This window comes from Cupressus sempervirens, chromosome 8, assembly GCF_028749045.1.
Source record: "Cupressus sempervirens isolate cs-2001-9-10 chromosome 8, ASM2874904v1, whole genome shotgun sequence".
NCBI classification, from domain to species: Eukaryota; Viridiplantae; Streptophyta; class Pinopsida; order Cupressales; family Cupressaceae; genus Cupressus; species Cupressus sempervirens.
Window position 1 is genome coordinate 239,487,776 of NC_143125.1, and position 24,290 is coordinate 239,512,065.

The window sequence follows — 24,290 nt, forward strand, 5'->3', positions numbered from 1 at the left end:
ATGGCAGTTGAGGAGGTGTCTCTTGGTTAGGCGGTTGGCTGGTCCATTGTCGATCTTTCTTTTGAGTTGACTTTCTTTGTTGGATTTATGATTTCCTTGATTGGGAAATTCTTGTGGTTGGTACGGGGAGCCTTTCATAATCTCTATGCTTTTGCTAGCCTTTTGATATGATCTATTTAAAGTAGGTTATGCTGATGGTTTTATGAGCCATATCAAAACCCATCGTTTCATCTGGTTCTATGATGTTCAATCTTCTCTGGCAGTTCTAACTTCTAATTATGGTTTTGGGAGCCATGTTAAAACCCAAAGGTTGTGGTTTGGGGTACTGTTGAAACCCTATGGATCTCTTTGCTTAAGAGATTGGCTGTTTGTTTAAAGGCTTTGGCCTCTTACGTTGGGCCCTTTTGGGCAGCTGGGGCTCTGGTTGACTTTTGTTTTAAGGTTGCTGTCTGTTCGCTGGCTTTGGGCTGTTGTTCTGCAGATGTTTTATTTGTTGCAGCTTCTCTTCTTAGTGGGGTTCCAGTTCCCCTCACAAGTGTAATAAAAAACAAAATCATAGAAGAAAGACTACATCAAACTTTCATATAATACTGAATATATCATAAAGTAAAAGAACAATGCTAATCTTTAACTATTTTATGTTAATGAGTAAATCTTTTAATATGCAACAACTTGAATATTGTGCTAATAAAATACTTATCTCAATGATTGTTTAGTCTTCCTTACAGACCACCAATTGTTTTTTCCTTGATCTTTGCTCCTGAAACAAAAATCCCTTTGAATCACAAAATTCTTTATGAGGTGAGGCACTATCAACATTTGCAACAACTCCCCGATTATTTGGTCTTGTTAAACAATCTCTGGGAAAATGATCATACTTGTCACATCAGAAAACATTGAATCCTAGAGAGATGCTTCTTCTTCTGTTCAGGAGCTGAATCTGAATTTGTATCTCTAGTCTTGAAATTTTCTTTTCTCTTTTCTTTTCCTTTCCATTTAGATATATGAACAACAAGAACATGATCTTCTTCATGAGGAGATTTTAGTGCATTTCCTCTTGCTTCTAATATGAATTCCTCTTGAATACATTCACCTCTCTAACGATCAAACTTGGGTAATTCATCTCTGCCACTATTGCCTTGAATCAAAGACTGCCAAGAGTCCGGGAGACCATTCATGGCCAACATAACAGTCTTGATTTTCAATTGAATCTCCAATGATATCAATCTGATGTTTCAATTCTATAATCTTCATGAAGGAGATAATTGATTTTCATGTAGCCATTTTCACATGGGGTAGTTGATGTGTCAAGGCCAGAATCTCTGTTGGTATTATTGAGCTCATACAAGCTTTGAAGACTCCCAAACATATCTTTAGCTGAATTCATTAAGATACAATAGGCACAAGATGATCCATTACAGTATCAATCAATATCTTCCATGCCATAATGTTATTCTTCCGTTGAGCTTTCTTAGCATATTATTGGTTGCCTCAGTCACATCCTCATTCATATAGTTTAGAAGATCATTTTGTTGTAGTGCAATCAGAACTTTGAAAATCTGTGATGTGAAATTTGATGCACCATCCAGCCTATCTTCAACCTTGAATTCATTCACCATTTCAAATCTTGAAAGAATCAAACTAAAAGAATCTGGATCTGGATCTTTCCTTAAACCCACTGTGATACTGTGTCAAATTTAAAGCCAGATTTGCATAAAAATAGAGAAGAGATAAATTAAAACACACGAAGTCCAGAGATACCCTGGGAAAATCCTCCTACTTGAGGGAAAAACTTAGCCACACCAAAATATTGTTTTATTGAAAAATATTAACAGTTTCTCAATATAAATCTCACAAACTTTAGAGCTTCTACATGCTAGAAAATTACACTGTATGTTCTTTGCAAAATAATGAATCTCACTAACACTGTAGTCTCCATAAAATTATACGGCTACAACCCAAATGAAAAACTAGTCTCAGAATGATTGCTGCGACATCATGCAGATCATATGCTCAGCAAATAATAATATTCAATGCCCAATGAAAGACTACGCATGCAATCAACAAAATTGCATCACACTCACATAACCTATGATACTTAGTTAAAGATCATCCAACAGTACATGACTGAGAGATGCACCCAAAAAGATGACTATACAGGTTGTTGTTATGTTATAGTGGGGACCGACAGTTAGAATTCCATAGTGGTGGTAGTGTTTAGGAAAAATGCTTGGATGTTTATTTACTGTAACATGAACCAATCCATAATCATCGGGGCACATGTGTGTTGGCAACAGTTACCGATAATGGGCTATTCAGAGACTTCATATTCTTTTAAGAAGCAATAGCAAATGACGGGAAATGAATGCATTGATAGGCATGACTTCAACATATGTGATATTGATGATGTTGCACAGAACGTGACTTTAATCCGCCACATGGACTCATGTACACTCATGACATGACAATAGACATCCAAGAAACAATTGTTGGAAATAAGATAGAATAATTAGTAGAGGAATGATGGTCTCCAAGGAATACTTTCATAGACATCATGATTAGAGAAGAATCAAGACGCTGATGCAACTACTGCAGGGACGCAAATAGCTCCTCCAACTACCAAACTTCAATACTATGGTGGATGTCCATACATTTTTCAATTATCTCATTTTAGTGGAGGCACACAAAATGCTGATAAGGTTTTCTTACTTGGCTTTGAACCTGCAATGCCATGAATTCTATATGTTCTTTGCATGAATCGAGTCCCTTTGGTTTTATGGCGTTGTCAAAACTCTGGAGCAGCATGTGGGTAGGTTTTTCGTTGAACTTAGAAAGAGAATTTAATGCATTATGCTGTTTGGTAACAAAGCCTTTTTATTTGTCAATTAATTGTGCACAACATTTAATGATTAGACGTTCCTGGTTTCCCCTCTCATTGGTCTGTTCTACCTATGATCCAAATTTGCTGCAATTTACTTTTGTCATGCTTTTTACAACATACATAGCTTCCTCCTTTGATTAGTGGTTATCTAGTTTGCCGGAGTTTGTGTTTTTCCTGGGAGATCATGGTAAACACACAACTGGAGTGTGATGCAAATGAAACTATTAGTGATTAGTTTCGAAATTATTTTTCTTGGCAGTTATGATGGAAATGAAGATTACTATTCTTTTAAAGGTTGCTAATCTCCAAATATTTAGAATACTTGTAACGTTCCTCAGACTATTAACTATGTAGTGCCCAAACTAAATGATTTATTGTAATTTTATTGATCGGTAATATCAGATTTTTATTGACATAAAAAAAGGATCACAAAGTCACCAAAACTGGCAGATTTAGGCCTCCATTAGCACCAACAAAACTTAGACCTACCAACATAACCCATCCCACAAACTAACACCCAACCTAGATACAAGACTATCAGAAGACCACTAGCCCTCATGTAATGTCCCTTCTTCATGATTAAGGTTGCGTACTGTAACCTACAACCATTTCTCAGTACAGTATAGAAAAGATTAATATAAAACATATTAGGAATATTGAGCTAAATGAATATTAATCTAATTACTACCCTCGCTACCCTTCCTAGTCCTTTGGAAGAGAGACTCTTCTCAAATTGCCTACCGCTCTAGTGAGAATTATATCTCGATTAGGCAATCATCATATGAAGAGTGTCTTCCTCAGACCTCTTGGGATCTCTGATTACACACTTTATAACAGTACTTGGCATAGATCCCACCTCTAACCAAGTCTCCTATCTCTGACATATGCATATGTTTAACCACTACAATATATATTGTCCCTAATGGATTCTCTATAAATTTCGTTTGGAATCCAATTTGGGATTCTGAGACTCGACTATGAAGGTTCTCTAGTCTCTGAGTTTCTCTACGAGAAAACTTGACATTCATAACAAATGTCCTCTACCTTGGTCTACTTGGTCTCTAAGAATATGAGTTCTCACTATAAGTTATACATCATACCTCTATTTGGAAATACTTATTCCTGACTTTACTCTGATCACCGGAGACTGGTATTGAGTGTTCGTTATGCTGTTGAATTGATTTGTAATTCCTTATTATATGTTTGATGCAATTTCTCTAAGTATGTCCCTTGCCAGGTAGCAGTTACTATGTAGTCTCTATTGATTCCCCTGATTTGATTTTTGGAGCCCATTTGCTATTTTATCTTTGTCCTTATTAGTTGTTGACACTTGCAAGGTATAAGAGCTGTTGGCTTACTTTGGAGATTGTATTGTCTGTGCCTGCTATGCCCGTTGGATTCTTCCCACAACTCTTTACTTGACCTGTTCCTTCCCACAACTCTTTACTTGACCTGTTCTCTTCAATGAGAGATGGATGTATTACTGCTTTTGTCCAATTCTTCTCACCTTGCTTGTATTTTGAGTGTAGTGTACCACATGTCTTGTCACAACTGAATCGTTCTTCTATTCCCGCCCACGTTGCTTTTGCTGTTTCTGTTTGTTGTGCATGATAGTTGGGTCTTCTATTTGCTGTCTATTATTCCCGTTGAGGATGATTGGACTGTGGCTTTGCCCCCCCCCCACCTTTGCTTTGATTCGATAATCCATATATATAGATAATGCCTTCCTTCTTGAATAGCTGCATTACTTGGCTAGTCGTGGCTAAAGGAATTGAATTATATAGTTTAGGAGTGTTTTAATAATATTCAATATCTGTTAATGGTAAATATAAGGTTTCATTATTTCTTCCACTATATTTACTCAAGTATTCATTTGATTATAATGATATAATCTATTTAATTTCTTTATACAAAGATAACATTATAAACGAAAATTGCTTTTATTTGTTTGGAACATTATATGATTATTTTGGGGTTATTACAATCCCTCTATCACCCATTTGCTTGTCCTCAAGCAACTCAACATTCTCTTCTTTTTCCCACACAACGTCTTCATTTGGTAGGCTTTTTCACTTTACTTGAAATTCTCTCACCACTCTATTTCTTAATGTCTTTTCTCTATTATCATGGATGACTTCTAGCTCTAATGCGAGTTGTCCTTAATCATCAAGTGGTGGTAATTCTTGCATAATACTGCATGTAATGTCCCCATTTCGGGTTCATTATAAAAAAATGTCTTTGAATCAATTCTAATCTTCATAATAGTCATTTCAGTTATCAAATGATGTGATTATTTAGATATAGGAACAAAGGATATAGGTTATCCAAGTTTCATAGACACCATATATGAACTCTCTCAAAATTTACAGGTCCAGGCCTGTTTTATGAAGATTTACGGGATGCCGACCCCTACCCTCTATTGGAAAAGATCCACTAGGTTGTATTTATACAAGCCCCTCCTTGGTAACATTGTATCCTTCTAATCACAATCAAGGAATAATTAAAATAATATTATTTTAATTATTCATAATAATAATATTATTAAGAATAATTCAAATATATAATCACTATAGAAAGTAACCCAGTTTTCAATATTAATTCAATTATAAATCTATCATAAATTAGTCCCTTAAGTGGCAATTTTTGGTAATAATATTAGAAGATTTAAGATATTAATAGAAATTGGTCTTATACTAATTGTGAAGTTTGAACATAGTATTATACAAATATTAACCATTTTTAAATATATACATGTTATATCACATGTATTTTATAATCATAATATCTCTTTATAAATGAATAAAGAAATGAGAGTAAAAGTATATTTTTATATTGTCCATTGTTTTATGAGTTATATTTGGCTTGTATACTTATTCCCTTACTTTATTAAACTCCCCACTTTTAACATCATATTGGAGAATTAAATGTGAATAAATCGTTTAACTACGATCCTTAATGCTTTCATATTTTATTGTCCTCCAGTTTATTGCTTGAATGGGATTCTCCCTTATTAAATATTGGTTCTACCGGTTTATGGTTTTCCTTTATTAATCTTGTTGTCCCTTTATCATCGTGGGTCAAATCTTAGGAATTCCTCCTTGAATATATTTGTTTGTTTCCATTCACCCCTTACTCCTCTTATGCTTCTAATTTTCCATGTCAACCTCCTTATTCATTTTCTACTTGCTTTCTTATTTCTCTGTTTTACTCTGCATTTTTTTTCCTGGTTTGGTTCATATATGGTCTCAGTTAATTTGCTAAGTCGTTCATTGTAGTTTTTGTTCTCCTCTCGTAAGTTTGCATAAGCCTTTACTCACAGGGTGGCAAGGTTATGCTTTGATACCATTGTAAAGTTCCCTCTTCATGATTATGGTTAAGTACTGTAACCTGCAACCATTCGTTAGTACAATATAGAAAATATTGATATAAAACATATTAGGAATATTGAACTAAATAAATATTAATCTAATTACTACCCTCGCTACCGTTCCTAATCCTTCGGAAGAGAGACTCTTCTCAAATCGCTTAACCCTCTAGTGAGAGTTATATCTCGATTAGGCAATCATCATATGAAGAGCGTCTTCCTTAGGCCTCTTGGGATCTTTGATTATGCACTTTATAACACTACTTGGTAGAGATCCCACCTCTAACCAAGTCTTTTATCTTTGGCATATGTATATGTTTGACCACTACAATATATATTGTCCTTAAGGGATTCTCTATAAATCCCTCTTTGGAATTCAATTTGGGATTCTGACACTCGACTACGAATGGTCTCTAGTCTTTGAGTTTCTCTATGAGAAAACTTGACATTCATAACAAATGTCCTCTACCTTGGTCTATTTGGTCTCTAAGAATATGAGTTCTCACTATAAGTTCTACACCATACCTCTATTTGGAAATACTTATTCCTGACTTTACTCTGTTCACCTGAGACTGGTATCGAGTGTTCGTTTCTCTATTGAATTGATTTGTAATTCCTTCTTATATGTTGGATGCAATTTTTCTAAGTACGTCCCTTGCTAGGTGGCAGTTACTACGTAGTCTCTATTGACTCCCCTGATTTGATTTTTGGAGCCCACTCACTATTTTATCTCTGTCCTTATTAGTTGTTGCAAGGTATAAGAGATGTTGGCTTACTCTAGAGATTGTTTCGTCTATGCCTGCTATGCTCATTGGCTTCTTCCCACAACTCTTTACTTGACTTGTTCTCTTCAATGAGAGATGGACACATTACTACTTATGTGCAATTCTTCTCTGCTTGCTTGTACTTTGAGTGTAGTGTAACACCTATCTTACCACAATTGAATCGTTCTTTTATTCCTGTCCACGTTGCTTTTACTATTTTTGGTTGTTGTGCATGATAGCTGGGCCTTCGATTTGCTACGTCTGTTATTCCTGTTGAGGATGATTGGATTGTGGCTTTGCCGTCAATGTCTCCCGATCTGACTATTGCATTCGCTTGGCTCTATAAGCGATTTCTCTCCTACCGGCAAGGTTACCTGTAGATGGTGATGAATTTGCAAGGATGGTCGTTTTTTGATGAGTATATGATGCCCTTTTCCCCCCTTGCATTGATTCAATAATCCTTATATATAGAGAATGCCTTCCTTCTTGAATAGTTGCGTTAATAGGTCTCTTGGGATCTTTGATTACACACTTTATAACACTACTTGGTAGAGATCCCACCTTTAAGCAAGCCTCTTATATCTGACATATGCATATGGTTGACCACTATAATATATTGTCCTTAAGGGATTCTCTATAAATCCCCCTCTGGAATTGAATTCGAAATTTTGACACTTGATTGTGAATGTTGTCTAGTCTCTAAGTTGACATTCATAACAAATGTCGTCTACCTTGGTCTACTTTTTTTTTTAAGGATATGAGTTCTCACTATAAGTTCTACATCATACCTCTATTTGGAAATACTTATTCCTGACTTTACTCTGATCACTTGAGACTGGTATTGAGTGTTCATTTTTCTATTGAATTGATTTGTAATTCCTTCTTAAATGTTGGATACAATTTCTCTAAGTATGTTCCTTGCTAGGTAGTAGTTACTACGTAGTCTCTATTGATTCTGCTGATTTGATTTTTGGAGCCCACTTGCTATTTTATCTCTGTCCTTATTAGTTGTTGACGCTTGCAAGGTATAAGAGATGTTGGTTTACTCTGGAGATTGTTTTGTTTGTGCCTGCTATGCCCGTTGGATTCTTCCCACAACTCTTTACTTGACCAGTTCTCTTCAATTCGAGATGGACATATATCTTCTTATGTGCGATTCTTCTCTCCTTGCTTGTATTTTGAGTGTAGTGTAACATCTGTCTTGTCACAATTGAATCGTTCTTCTATTCTTGTCCATGCTGCTTTTACTATTTCTGTTTGTTGTGCAGGATAGCTGGGCCTTTGATTTGCTATGCCTGTTATTCCTGTTGAGGATGATTGGATTGTGGCTTTGCCGTCAAATGATTGTTGCATTCGCTTGGCTCTGTAAGCGATTTCTCTCCTGTCGACAAGGTTACCTGTAGGTGGCAATGAATTTGTAGGGATGGTTGTTTTTTTTTGATGAGTATATGATGCACTTTTTCCCCCCTTGCTTTGAGTTGATAATCCATATACATAGATAATGCCTTCCTTCCTTGAATAATTGCGTTACTTGGCCAGTTGTGGCTCAAGGAATTCAATTATATAGTTTAGGAGTAGTTTTAAAAATATCCAATATTTGTTATTGGTAAATATTTATAAGGTTTCATTTTAATAATATTTTAAATATATTTCATTTAAGTATTTATTTTATTTATATAGTTCTTTCACTATATTTACTCAAGTATTCATTTGATTATAATAATATAATCTATTCAATTTCTTTATACAAAGATAACGTTATAAATGAAAAATGCTTTTATTTGTTTGGGAAATTATATGGTTTTTTGGGGTTATTACACCTCACTACCAAAATTGGGCAACACCAAGTAGACAAACCAACAATCTTCACTCGGACCACTTAGATGCGTCCTCCCTGGTGAAATTTGGGAAAGGATCCCTAGATGCACCACCACCAAGATTTTCAACACACCTATAGCTCCAGACTGAGAACCATGCCTGTGACACGCATGTTTTAGAGGAATTTGGTGTCGTGGTATAGGGACCACATCCACTCGAGGTGCATCAGACCTCATTGGAGTTGTCTTCGTTCTCCTCCTTTAACCATCCACTTGTTCTTGCTTCATCATCTCTAGTTTCTGCAGAAAAAGCCAACAAGTCACACCAACCTTTCTTTGTGTTTTCGATGTGAGCCTGCATTGGGAAGGATAAAGACTAGAGCATGAGAGGCTGAAAATTCTCATCACCACCACCAATAAAACACCACGGTCCATGACGCACGTGTAGGTCAACACAACTCCGCCCTTGCCACCACATCTCTCAAACAAGCCACCCATTTGGGCTCCAAAGAAACTCTAGAGACCCACAACTCTTCATCTTTGGATGAACCCACCATCAGAGCAATCACCAAGAACAATGAGGAGATATCTAGGTTGGTCTTGAGCCTCGTACCCTTATTCAAAAGCTCATCCTCAAACAACAAGCAAATGGCCTCCCAGAATTCTATGTGATCCAACTTGAATACATTCTTCAAGTGGTGTGCATAGATTGCACCTCGAAACCTTGGAATATGACTTGGTGAAATTAATTAGATATGACCAACATTGAAGCACAACATAAGCCAAAACAACACGAGAAAAGGTAGAGCAAGATGCATCCCACTGCGCCCAAGACAACATTTATCGTGCCCACTAACCACCAAAAAGAGCTCCTCAATACTAGGCAAAGCAAGGTGCACCATATTGTGCCCAAGACACCATTTATCGTACTGACAAGTCACAAAAAATAGTGCCTTAATACTTGTCGTGATGACAATTAGAGCTTTGTAACAGATATAGACCAGAGCCAAAAAAACCATTTCATGATCTTACCATGCCACAACATCATCCTACCCTTCATCCAATTCAAAGTCACATGCGTCTTGCCATTGCCTCCAAACTCATAAAATCTCCATCAAACACTTCAATTCACAAGACTTGAAGTACAATGGTTTCCTATCGTGGGAAAATCTGCAGAATCCAAAAATAAAAAAATCTTCGAATACTGCTTTTTTTCTTTTCCAAAGAGCCCAACACCCCAACATTAGATAGTTTGTTTGCTACTTAATTTGCTTCCCTAAGAACATGAGGAACCTAGAAATCTTCAAAATCTCCTAGAATATCATGAGTCCGTCTGATATGCCTATTCAGGTACCATGTATCCATCTCTCCATTGGTAGTTCCATTCACCACAGGGTGTTAGTCGCCTTCAAGATGAAGTCTTTGCACTCCTAATTTCTTTGCCATCAAAATTGCACCAATTGCTATCATACATTAAGCTTCATTGTTTGTTCCTGTTAATTCTTGTGGATCGCTGCAATTGTAGTTGCATTACCTTTCAGGTATATGCATTCCAAATGTCAACAATCTCTAATTTATAATGAGCAAAGGCTATGAAGAGACATGTCCCTTCATGGTACATATCTATTCGATAATAAGATATTAATATAATAACAAATAATAATGTCTCACATAATAGTATAAAAATTAAATTAATATATAGATATATATTATATGTCACACATACAAACATACATATATCTTAGTTTATCCAATTGAAGCTGCCAAACACTACCACCCCCTCTTAGCAAGGGAGGATAAACACACGACCATATATTTTTTGCTAGGTTGGTGCCTCTGTCCCCTCTAGGTGACAGTACTGTTTAGCATAGACTGATGGATCTGTGACATGTGCTTAACTGTCTCTTCTGGATCCTTGTCTCTGGCTATTGTGACATTCATTGATAGCTGAAAAACAAGTGGTATTAGAGCATTGGGTTAGGGGTTCAAATCCCTCAAGTCATGATGAGGGGGTGATTGTTGGGAGGTTGGTGCCTCCGTTCCCTCCAGGTGAAGGTAGTGTTCAATATAGACTGATGGATTTGTGACATGTGCTTTACTGCCTCTCGTGGATCCTTGTCTCTGGCTATTGTGACATTCATTAATAGCTTGAGCTTTTGGTGTAACGACAATGGTGATAACAACAATATTACCTCAATGTAATATAAGAATATCTTTGATTAGAAGATATTCAACATTTTGATATAACATTTGGTATCATGAGTATTGGCCTCTAGAATATCAGCATATGACATTCACCAAATACTCTGAGTAATGATATTAAGAGTAATAGTCTCCTAAATGTCAAGTCACATGTCATTCACCAAGTACTTTGAGTAATGGCCTCTTGATTGTCAAGTTACAAGATATTTGTCAAGTAATGTGAGTAATGGCCTCTTGAATGTCAAGGAGCGTGATATTCTTCAAGTACTTTGTGTAATGGCCTCCTGAACACCAATTTGCATAACATTTACCATGTACTTAAAATGTTTATAAGGTATGTGCAGACACATTCTCATAATGCAGACCATATAAACATCCACAATGCAAAGTATAATCTATCATGATTTGCATAGACATTGTAAGATATCCATCATAATAGAAATTATAAGATCATCACCTTTCAATACCTTCTACAAATAAAAGTGATAATCATTTGGAAGTCGTCACTTCCTCATGATGTACGCAGGGGTTAGGCCTAAATCGTCATATGGTATATTTATGAATCACAAACTTCTTGATTGCTATAATTTATTGATCATTGGAGAATCCATCTCAACATGGTCTACTCCCTCTTGAATCAATATTTCCGAGATCATCAAAGGTTGAGTGAACCTTATCTTCTATCTACTCTCTCTCTTTCAAGGTTGCCTCTAATTAAATGGCCCTCTGAATCTCAATCTCCCTCCTTTTCCTACAAGAACATCCTCGGAAAAGATCAGGCAAATAATTCTTATAGTACATATAGAAATACAAATTAGAATGTTACTAATTTAACTCATGCCTATTAATAACAACATAAATGATTATAACATAACTCTTTATTTCAATAATATAATATTTTATGATGTTACAAGTCAAAATATAACTATACTTCATCTTTACCTTTTATATTCTCATAATTGTCAAATATCATTTTGAATGAATGTATATATATAAATCATATTTCACAATATTCTATACAAAGCATGTTATATATTATTGAACATATAATTTTTCAACTATAACATCTCATATGATATAGAAACAAATATACAATAAAATGCTTACAACCATATCTTTATACATACCCTAATGGGAAGATGCTGGATGCCTTTACCCCCTTATAGTGGTATCCCTTCGTTGCACAATAGTGGCGTCGATGTATTTATGTAGGCTATTTAGGGACCATTGGTTAATGCCCACCAAATGTACGTGTGTACTTAATGTTCTTTGTGTATACTCGACCCTATTTGCCAATCATATTGGTTTGTTCTTATTCGACCAACTCCCTTTGCATTTAATACTGTTTTCAGTCCTCTGTTCAAATTTGGATGACCGAAGGAAAAGTTGAGGTTCAGCTTGGAACACATGCTAGACCCCGACCAACACTTACGCAGACAACTGTCAAGGGGTTGTGAGTAGAGCGGAGGGGCTTATTTATATGCTGGTTGATGCTTCCATGGATCACATTGACTAATGAGAAGACCTAAATACGCTTCCTCCTTAATTGTTGCTTAGCTCGCTAAGTTAGCGTCTACATTGATGCCTTCAATTTGTAGTCAACCCAATCATTGCTTTGTACTGTCACAGTAATATTGTGGTGGGTTGTCGTGGAATCCTTGTAGGCTGTAGGTCTGACCAATTTCATTTCTGCAACCCATTGCAACCTTGTATGTTGTATAGGATCCATTGCCTTGTGAATTTGGCATTCCATTGTCATGTATTAATGTATTATGGACCGTGTCAGTAAAGTGTTACCCCTAATTTCTTTCCTTTATCAGTCTGTTCATGTTGAATCAACATTCAATGCCATTTACTCCACTTTGGTTTGCTTTGCAAAACAAATGCATTTAAGCACTCTTCTAGGATACAAACCAATTAAAGATTGCTTTCGCCACTCTAACAGTACAATTAGAACCTTATCTGCTCTAAATTATTGGTTGGGAAGAAACAAGCCGCATTGAAACTCTGAGACTTATTTCAATTGTTACATAGTACAAATTTAATTAAATGCATTTTATCCATGATTACATGAATTTCTCCGATATATCTTCTGCAACTTATTTCATAATATATATTTTGCAACTTCTTTTAACATGTATCTTAAAGTTGCCTAGAGGAATTTAATATCTGTCATTTTCATCTCCTTTTCTCGATTTGCAAGCTAGCTCTGATACCATGTTAATTCTTGTGGATTGCTACAAATGTAGTTGCATTGCCTTTGAGGTATATGTGTCCCAAATGGAAGCAATCTCTAATTTATTATGAGCAAAGGCTATGAAGAGACATGTCTCTATTCGATAATTAGATATTAATATAATAACAAATAATAATATCTCACATGATACTATATTATTTAATAAATAAATAAATAAATAATTAAAGTATATATATATATATATATATATATATATATATATATATATATATATATATATAATATCTCACACACATCTAATATATATATATTTGCACTTTAGTCTCAGTTTATCCAACTGAAGCTACGAAACACCAATAGCTCCATTTTCTATCCTTTGATCTCCAATTGCTAGGATATTCCCTTGGTCACAACGAGCAATGAAACCAATCCTAGACAGACCCCAATTACCTTTTGAAGCTCCGTCAAAATTGACTTTGGTCCACCCAACCTTTAGAGATGACCATACTATCCTATCATCACTCGACTTCTGATGTTTAACCCTCAAAGGCCAATTAACAAGCTAACGATTTATTTTAATTAATTTCTAATTAATAATTACAATAAATGATAATTTTGCACCACTTAAACGGCGTTGTGACTATATCAACACTTAAACAACATTGTGACTATACCAACACTTAAACGACGTTGTGACTAAAAAAAGGATGGTATTAGATAGATATAGGATAGAACCAGCAACGGAGGCTGTAGGCCGAATGGCTACGGCATCAATATTCCTTCAAATTTAATACATACAAAGAAGATAGGATGACTGAAGACTTAAACTAGCAAGGTCTGATTTCTGATTCTCTATAAAGAGAAGAGCATACTCTCTACTTGCAAATTGGCTCTCTAAGACTCTTAGACCCTAAAACTGATTGATGCCCAATATGCTTCTGCATGAACTTATTTATAACTACCTAGCAGGTAATAAATTACCGGGAACTTGGTGACTGGGTAAGGCAGTATGTCCTTAAAGTAAAGACAGTGACGAACGTTTACAAAAGAGATTCCCACTAACTATCAGTACTATCACATGATGAGCTGTCGACTGATGATGGTAGTAGAGGAGTCAATTCTCCATGATCAAATACGTCTTCCTATGTGAGTAGTCTCCACATTGCCAATAAAGTGAACCGGTGGCGAATATTCCAGTCATGTTGGTGGTCATCATACACTAAGTGGGGTGAAAAGTAAGATTCCCATCTTAGTTGTAGTTTAGTGATGACACAGACACAAGCTTCAAGATCGAGATGATGATCTGGATTGACTTTATCAGGACCAACATAATTGAAGAATTCAATAACTTGTTCCGTGCGTGGGGCCGCACAACTGATTGGCAATGTGAAGAAAAGTCTTCAAATTACATCAAGGAAATGCAGGTACTGATGGTCATTTTGCATCCGAAGAATAGTGAATTCTCCACAATCATCATTGATATAATTTGGTTGTGTCATGCTTCCCAGATTTACCAGAGTATCTATAGCATAATTTGCATAGTGACAGAACTTCTAATTCATGCCTTGAAGCAAGCATTGTCTTTGAGCAATATGATGGAGAGAGGAGAAATATATAGTAAACTCCTTTTCTAAATGGAAACCATGGTATGGAGGTTGAGAAGGGTTTACCATAAAAACTCTAGGAGCTTGTCGACTGAGATAATCTACAACTATATTCTCTTTTGTCGGAATATGCTGAACTTCATAGTTATATTGATTTAAATATTGAACTTCATACTTTCCTTTGCCATCTTTTCTACTGTGGTCCTTTTCTTTGAATGTGAGAAATTTGGTACAATCTATTTTGATGATGAATTTTGGTAAATGCATTAGTTTGAAGGCAAATTTCTTAAGACAGCAAATTACACCATAAATTTCTTTGTCAAAAGAGATCCATTTTCTGATACCAGTAGGGAATACTCCACTGGTATATTGAGTGATGTATTCCTTGTTATTTTTAACAAAGCATAAATATCCTCCCCAAGCTACATCAGAAGCATGTGTGTACAGGATAAAATCCTGTGTGGTAGGCACAGTTAGTGTGGGGAGATTCTGGATTTTATGTTGGATCTTCTGAATTACTTCAGTATGAACTGTTAACCACTGTGGTTTCCTTTTCGTCAGTAGTTGCTGTAGTGGCTCTCGATCAAAACTTGCATTTGGATAAAAATTATTTACATAATTCAAAATCCCTAAGAATCTTTGCAGCTCCTTGGTATTTAATGGAGGCTGAAATTCAAGAATCTTATTTTTGATATGAGGTTGAACCTCGAGCTGTCCAACCTTAACTATCATTCTTAAAAATCTACAAGAGTTTGTGCACCACTAGATCTTTAGTAGGGACAAAACAATCCCAGAATCTAGACATAATTTATAAAAAATGTTCAGATGAGATCTATGCTCATCAATGTTTTTACTAAAGATTAAAATATCATTTATGTAAATACAAAGAGAATCTTTACAGCCATTGAAGATTTTGTCCATTCTCTCCTGGAAATACGGGGGTGCATTCATCAAGCCAAATGGCATGACAACCCATTCAAAATGTCTGAATGGACAGCTAAATGCAATCTTGTGCTGATCTTCCTTCTTGACGTGGATTTGATAAAAACCTGATTTACAATCAAACTGAGAGAAGATCTTTGAATTAGCAACCTTTTGTAACAGATAAGATTTATCTGGTATTGGTTAAGGGAATGGAATTGTTATATCATTTAATAATTTATAATTGATTACCATCTTTTTCTTTCCTATCTTCTTTTCTGATTCTTTATTGACCATAAATGCATAACAATTAAAATCAGATTGAGAGAACAATATACTTCCCTTTCTTAAGTTCTTCGATTGCTTGTTGCATGCCATTGTAGTCATGCGCTAGAATAGGAATCTTTTTCCCACTTTTCATTTTTGCTTCTAGCTTGATTTTTATTTCCATCTCTGGTATCGCTTTTTTCCAAAACTTTTGCGGGTCTTCAGAACAAACATTCTGCATGATCAAGGCTTTCAGATCTGTAAGAGGTTCAAAAGTTTGGACCATATTGACAGAAAGATGTTTTTTTGAAGCATAGACTAATCTGGGAGTACTAGTTTTTTCTCCTTGAAGAGTAAACATGATGCTCTTCATTGTACAACCATAAGGTGTATATCTATCTATGAAATTTCCTCCAAGTAGTACATCTACAGGCATTTGTTGCATGGCAAAGAAGTCACATTTACATTTCTTTCCTTGTATCTGCAAAGTTTGTTGATGACAATATTTGTCACAGCTAAATTGGTTGCCTTGTACATCACATGCAGTATATACAATTTATTTCTGTTAACTGTTCCCAATTATTAAGGACTTGTCTTTTGCAGTAAGAGAGAGAGGCTCCAGTATCAATCTGAGCATCATATTGGTTACCATTAATTAGAACATTAATGTACTGAGAAAATTTTTCAGTAAGGAGATGTACTAAATACTGTGGTTCTAGTTTTGGAGTAGGGTCAAGTAATACAGTCATTAGCATTCTTGCTGTACTAGAATCAAGAATATCAAAAATAATAATATCTTTATCTTCATATTCTTCCTGAATACTAGAGGAGAATTCATCAAAACTTAGGCCAGAGTAAGAGGGTCCTTCATCTAAATCCCTAATTGCAACTCTAAATCCCTAATTATAACGGTAGATTTTTTGCTAGGGATAACTGGCTTAGGACTCGAGAGATCGTGGTATGTGGTCAAGGCTTGTACAATAGGGTCTGATTGTGGCTCAAACTTATAGAACTTCCTTTGCTTTTTGTTCTATTGTAACAAGATTGAACACAGGGGCCTGTTGACATACTTGTTTAGAAGGTTCTAAAGTTTGATAATATTGAAGTTTTGGAATTCTTTTGTGAGGCTGTCAAAATGTGGTTTCTTCTGGAACAGTGGCTGGTACAACATCTTTGGTGGTTGTTGATGTTGGAAAGAACGGGAAGAATAGGCAGGTTCATTTTCATCATCATCATACTGCCATTTATAATTTCTTCCTCCTCTATTATTGTTATTGCACCAATTGTTGAATCGGCCTTTGCCTTTTCCTCTTTTGGAATGATTCATGTAGACACCGGGTAGATCCTCATTCTCTTCTTCTTCAAGTTGTTCTGCTAACTGTAGGGTAGCAACAAGATCTTCAAGAAGAGCATCATCTTCTTCAGAGACTTCTTCTGCATCTTCTAAAACAGGTTCAAAAATGTTTTCTTGCATATATAAATCTTCTTCTTCATCTACAACATCCCACCATGCTGCTGCGGTTGGATTAGAGTAGACGACTTTAACAACTTTGTTCTTACAGTGACAATCAGGGGCTTTAGGCCCAGGCTTATTGCAAATATAGCAAATGATCTGATTGGATTGCAGACAAAGATGAGAACGCTTGTGAAGGAAGTAGTTTTTAGGTGCATAAGATTTTCGGCGAGGAAAGGAGTGAGGCTGAAAGCGAAGTTTCTTATGCTTTCTGCCCTGCTTTGTGGCTCTGCGCTAAGTTTTAGCGAAAGGATTGCAACCAAAATTATCAAGAAATGTGGGTGCAATGCGTTGTGCTTCATGCTTAGTGAACTTTTGCTGATATTTACAGTTATCAATGAACTGGAGAATTTGGTCTTTGGTAAAATGAATAAGGTCAGAAATGGGGCATTCTTTGAGAGTAAGGGCTCTGAGCTCTAAATATCGCATGACCTTATCAAAGATGTTGTATGGCAAACCTTCAAGATACTTTGTCTTTGCCATTGTGACCTGTTCTTTATTAGTCAATTGATACAACAATTTCCTAAAATGGTTTGAGTAAGCAAAGAAATCTTTTAGATCACAACACTTCATCTGAAGAATATCCTTGATTATCCTTTCATGTCGATTACTCAACTTAGGGCAGAATTCATTTACTAATTCATTCATCAAACAGTTAATAGGAATTAGTTGTACTTGCTGCTGTACAGTTTGTCCTGTTTGATTTACAACAGTCTGAATAGCAAATTTCTGATAAACTTTAGCATCCTTTTCAGCAGCTGATTTATTGTGTTCCACCATGATCTAGCAATTCCCCATCAATAATTTACTGCAAATCTGAATGTATTATCTTGGTCTGTTCCAGACAGGGTTCCTATTATCAAAAAAGTGTTGATCCCACTTTCAATTTTTTGCTTTGGATCATCATTATTATCAATGTCTAGATACCAAGGCTGTATGTTACAGCTTGTTCTCATCATCAGAAGACAATCTTTCCTAGAACGCTTCTCAGGGGCTTGTAGAGAGGTTGGCAGTACTAAGACCGTCTGGGTAGACTGCTTTTCTTGATTGACTAAACAATCAAGAGATGTGGACAACTCTTGTAAAGAATAATCTACGTTAGAAAGACTTGTAATAAGAGCATCATGATTTTGTTGGTTATGCTCCACGTGTAGTAACAGCTTGTAACTCATCAGCATTTTTGTGTACATTATTCAGAAGCTGTTCTGTTTGTATCTTGATTTTGCTCAAGGAATCTTTTATTTCTGCCACTCCGGTATGATTTTCTACAGCAATGTTACCTATTTTCTGTACATTGGTGTTAAGTACAATTAAGGACTGTTTAATAGAAATGACATGTGTACAAAGGTCATCTATATTTTGTTGCAGGTGATTACAATTTTTTTAAAATAAAGTGCTTTTGCTTATGGTCAGCAAAAGGTTCCTTTTCTTCAGCATTCTTTGGCTGAAAGACATACTGAAACATTGATACTGTACCATGTTCATGTTTGAATTGCCCTTTTATAGGTGGTCATCTGCCATTCTGATAATATGTATTTTCCTGTTCTTTGTACCATTTAAGGGTTTCTGCTCTAGGTAAGGGATTAATCATGTGTACAAAAGGATGATCCTGTTTAATCTTTTCTTTTCCCTTATTAGTTCTAGCTTGAACTGGTTGAGGAATTTGGGGACTAGTATTCAGAGGTGCTTCATCCTCAATTTCTACAAAAAGTTGAGCTTCCTTTCTGCTAGATGTACTTCCTTGAGAACTAAAGGAGGAACGAGCATCAGAATATGGTGAGGTAGAAACAAATGGGTTCGTTGTCCTTGTGGACAAAGATCTGGGCAATATATTTATCTGGTTATGAGATACATGGTGTACTTGTTTGATTGCTTCTAACAATCTAGGTACAACATTTTGTATCCAGTCAAGTCTCCATCCTGCAGGGATATCTATGGTATTTACATGAGATTAAGATAATATCTTATACTTTCTATAATAGTCAACTACTTGTCTGTAGTCCGTCTTTCAGTCTAGATAGGAATGTTTCCTATCCCGTCTTTTTTTTCTTCAGTCCAGATAGGAATGTTTCCTATCTTGTCTCTAGTTTTGTTTCTAATTCCGTCTTCAGTCTACGTTGTTTCTTTTAGAAACAACGTCTTTGTAATTCTTTATAAGGAACACATTTGTTCTTCTGTTAATAAATGAATCATTCGGAAATCCGTTAATCTGCCAACTCTTCTTGAATCTTGTAACATGGTATCAGAGCTATTACTTAAATTTTTTCGAAAAAATTTATAATTTCTTCGTGAAATTATTTGTTTAAATTTTTTCAAAATTTTTTTTGTTGAATTTCTCTAAAACCCCCTTAGGGTTTTCGGCCTAGAGAAATTCCTGAACTCGGGTCTGCCTGTGTTTGTTCAGCACACTCTAGCCCCATTCGTCCATGCACATCGATCCTTGAAGAAAAATCTGCCATTTTTTATCAAGAAATCTGAAGTTTTTTCAAGCTTTTTTCAGCTAGGGCCAGTTTTTTTCGAAACCCTAATTTTTTGGGTCGAATTTTTTTTTTGTTTGCAGATTCTTGGTGGGTTTTTCGAGAGCTCAACTAAGTTGTCCGTTTTTTTTGGGTGCCTCGATTTTCGAGCCAGCAGATCCAGAAAACGACAGCAGATTCCTTTCGAGTTTTTCAAGCTCTTTTTTGGGTCATTCTCTGATTCTTCTAGGTCTTTCGTATTTTTGCCTCGAAGAACGTGCCTTCACAGATTTTCATAGTTTTTCATTGAAAAATGTGCCATGGCATCTCTGACAAATATTTTGCTCGAGCATAATTCCAAATCCAATGGTCGCAATTATGGAACCTGGAAGCAGCGCATCATCGCAATCTTCGAATATCGAAATACCGATCAACTTGTTCTGGGTGTTACGCAGCGTCTGACTTCTCCGGGTCCTGATCAAGATACATGGGATCTGAACAATCGAGAGGCAGTAATGCTTCTCAAACTATCCGTAGCTAATGACCAGCTTTTTCAGATTCCATCCGGCAAGACAGCTGCCGAAATCTGGACACATCTAAAAGGTCTTCATGAGACTTCCGACAAGAGCAGAGCCTTCTGAATCTGTTTCTGTTTTTATGGGTTTGTTGATTTTCTCCTCAAAAATCATTCAAGTTGTCTGTAATACGCAAGGTTGCGTGAGATTCTGGGTTTGTTGATTTTCTCCTCAAAAATCATTTCAAGTTGTCTGTAATATGCAAGGTTGTGTGAGATTCTGGGTTTTACCGTTTTTTTTCACAAAAACGAAGTTTTGTAATTGCAACTTATTTTGAGTCATAGCACTCTTTTGGCAAAGCTTCTTGGTTTCAACATTCTGTAGATCCAGGGAGGGTCTCATTTATCCCAGAATGTTCCGACATTCGTTCGTTGACCATTAAGGGAGGGTATTAAGATAATATCTTATACTTTCTATAATAGTCAACTACTTGTCTGTAGTCCGTCTTTCAGTCTAGATAGGAATGTTTCCTATCCCGTCTCGTTTTTCTTCAGTCCAGATAGGAATGTTTCCTATCCTGTCTCTAGTTTTGTTTCTAATTCCGTCTTCAGTCTATGTTGTTTCTAAAAAGAAACAACGTCCTTGTAATTCTTTATAAGGAACACATTTGTTCCTCTGTTAATAAATGAATCATCCGGAAATCCGTTAATCTGCCAACTCTTCTTGAATCTTGTAACACATGACCCTTTTGAAGTTGGACTTCTCCATTTAAGGTTCTGGCATAGAGTAGGTTATCTAATATAGCAGGATTTTTCGTATTTGTCACTGTATAAGACTTGTATTTGGACAGAAGCATATTTGAAAGCACCAAACATATTCCTTCCATATAATGAACTAAACATACCCCAACAATTTAAAGAACCATATTTGACTTCAGGGCTGGACTTATCCCTGGTTGCTACTATTAGATTAGGATAATACACAGAATTTTTTGTCATTCTTGATAGACTAGACAACTAGCACGCATGGTTTTAATTGACTTGTCTTCTATCACATAGAGCTAAATAACATAGAGGGTGTATGTTTTCTGGTACCAATGATCCTATAGTTACTTGTATAGCTCCAAAATGTAAAAAGTTCATTTCTTGATGACTTCTGATATACTCAATTTCTTCAGGAGGGAAGATAGATAACATTTTGGTTTGGAATGTTTGAGTAGGATCATATTCTAAAGTAAGCTCTACTATTCTCATGTGAGGAATCACAATCAGTCTGAAAGTAGACTTAGACAAAAAATTCTTTAACTTATTTGGAGTATAAGCACTCTTCTTATATACGCTGCTAGGCTTTAACTCAGGAGGTATATAAGTACTTACTTGCCTAGACAAGGTCTTCTCATCTGTCTATATGTCTGAAACTTCTTCAATATTCAAGTTTCCGCTGGTAGGCTGTATTTCAGGAGCTTCAAAGAATCCTTCCATATAAGCTTCATTAATCCTTTCGACACCATTTTGGACAGCAAATCTGTGGATCTCAGCCATTTTCATTTGGAAATGAGATATAGGATGACTAAGACACTTATAGGGGTTTTACGGGAGAGATTGCAGATACCAATAAACATAATAGATAAAAGGAGGTAATAAAATTTCTCGAGTCCCAACACAGAGTGTAAACCTATAGAGAATCAGATAAACTCTTTGCACTTGGTCAATATCCCAGTTTGTGACTAGAAATGGATAGATTTTGACTGCTTAGATCATAAGCTTGTTATTCTAGAACCTTAGTTAATGGTCATTTCGGCTTTATTATAAGTTGTCTTAATCTGTTCATATTTTTAGATGTCTTTATTCGGACAACTTTGCTTTTTAACGTTTTTATAGCGTTTGTAAACACTATTTATTCATGTGATTTGTTAATGCAATCATTTTGTTCTTTTAAATTTTTACGGGTATAGTCATTTTAAACTATTTCTATTGTAATATATTCTAGGAATAAATTATAATATTTTTAAGTTGGAAATTCAATAATATGGTAAATACGTAGGTTGACGAAGAGATCAAGAATAACGATATTTCTTGCATTTTTACATAGATTTTTAAAGATATAGTTATTCTAGTTACAATAACTAATGAAATGCAGGTGTACTCACTAATCATGTGCATCAATATTGTGGCAAATTTTGAAGTTGAAAAGTTAAATAAAATAAATGTTTTGGTGATCTGTAAAAAATAAAAACAATTTATTGTAAAAATATGGTAATTTTGCTGCCTCATACCTTGAACTATTAGGCAAATATTGGTTTTCAAATTTCTATAATTAGCCAATTAGCAAATATTACTTAAAAAAAAAATCACTGCTTTAATATGATTCGTTCTTTGCCCTATATTTAGTGCTCTCTTATTCGTCTACTGTGAACATTGTAATTGTATTGTTTCCTTTATACAAATCCCACTATCAATAGTAGGGATTGACAGATTGCAATCTGTTTCTGGAATCTGAATGGTGGTGTGTGTCTGCTAACAAATGAGATTTTTGTATGTAACCTTATAACTACGTTTTTAATGCTGACATTAAATTTATGGGGAACTTTATTGAATTTATGTTGTGATATCTTTGTGTATGCCAACGTCATTAAAATTGGGGACAATGGAAGTTTATATTTGTAAAAATTGGCATGTTCAAAATTAATAAATGCAATTTGGACTCCAAATATTAAGATGAGGCTTTAGCCATTTTAGGCATCTCTGGTCTCTTTTGATTATAATTTGTTTCAGCTTTACATTTGTAATCCAATAAACTTGTGCTTGAGGGAAACCTTATTTGCTAATGCACCAACTTACATATTGCTATTTTGCAGTGCTTACATTTGAAAACAATCTGAGCAATCATGAAAGGGCAGTGGTGCATCTAGTGAGCCAAAAAATGGGTTTCAAATCCAGAAGTTCCGGGTTTGTATCTTTCAGAACGTCATGATTTATTCACAATTATTTATATCATATCACTTAGGCATACCATTGGCATTTATTTTAGTAGGTCATGGAGAATGTTTGGGTTACAAATGTGTAATTATGGTGTGCTCATGTATGTGTTTAGTCTAACATTTTGAAGCTTATATTTCACTAAATCCATGTTATTATTTCCATGTGGGATCTAGTATAGTTTGTGGAAAATAAGATGTATTTATCAAGGTGTTGCCAACTCCATTATTGGAGAACTTAGCAATTATTCATTCTTATTCTCAATTGATTTTGACGTTGTTATGTTCTAAACAAAGAAGAGAGTACAGGAATATTACTCTGACAAAATGGATGCAGAAAACTCTGTCAATAAAAAACTAGAAGCAATTAATTTGACATGTTTGCAACACTTATAAACAAAAGAAAGTCATTTTATCTTATTTTTCAATGTTATGTAATCTTTATTACAAGATTAGTAAACTAATATTTTTAATAATTGGATAAGGAAGAAAACAATAGTCTTATACTTTTTTCTATGACACTGATAAGGACATGGGTGCCAATATATGCTTAAATTATTTTTTAATTATATAGTATTTTTTTTTCGCTTTGGTCAGATTTTTAACTGAAATGTAGAAATATAAATATAAAAAATTATTTGGTACTGAAGGTATTTTTACCCTTGTAAAGAGTTTCATGAAAATTTAAAAATTATAAAACAATATAACAATATAATAATTTTTTGAGTGGAATAATGAACAAATCTGATATCTTTTTGTGAACTTCGCCTACATTTGTTTAAAATAGGTACTCTAGTTTGTAGGAAGTAGTA

General features: G+C 35.1%; 1 protein-coding gene across 1 annotated transcript in view; it reads left to right on the forward strand.

Annotated features, from left to right (window-relative positions):
• LOC149542395 (DExH-box ATP-dependent RNA helicase DExH6-like) overlaps positions 1 to 24,290 on the forward strand; it is a 108,924-nt gene that overhangs the window by 10,044 nt on the left and 74,590 nt on the right. Inside the window, exon 2 of the mRNA XM_089797335.1 lies at positions 23,359 to 23,449. Coding sequence (XP_089653461.1) covers positions 23,359 to 23,449 — 91 coding nt within the window. The remainder of the gene's footprint in view (positions 1 to 23,358; positions 23,450 to 24,290) is intronic.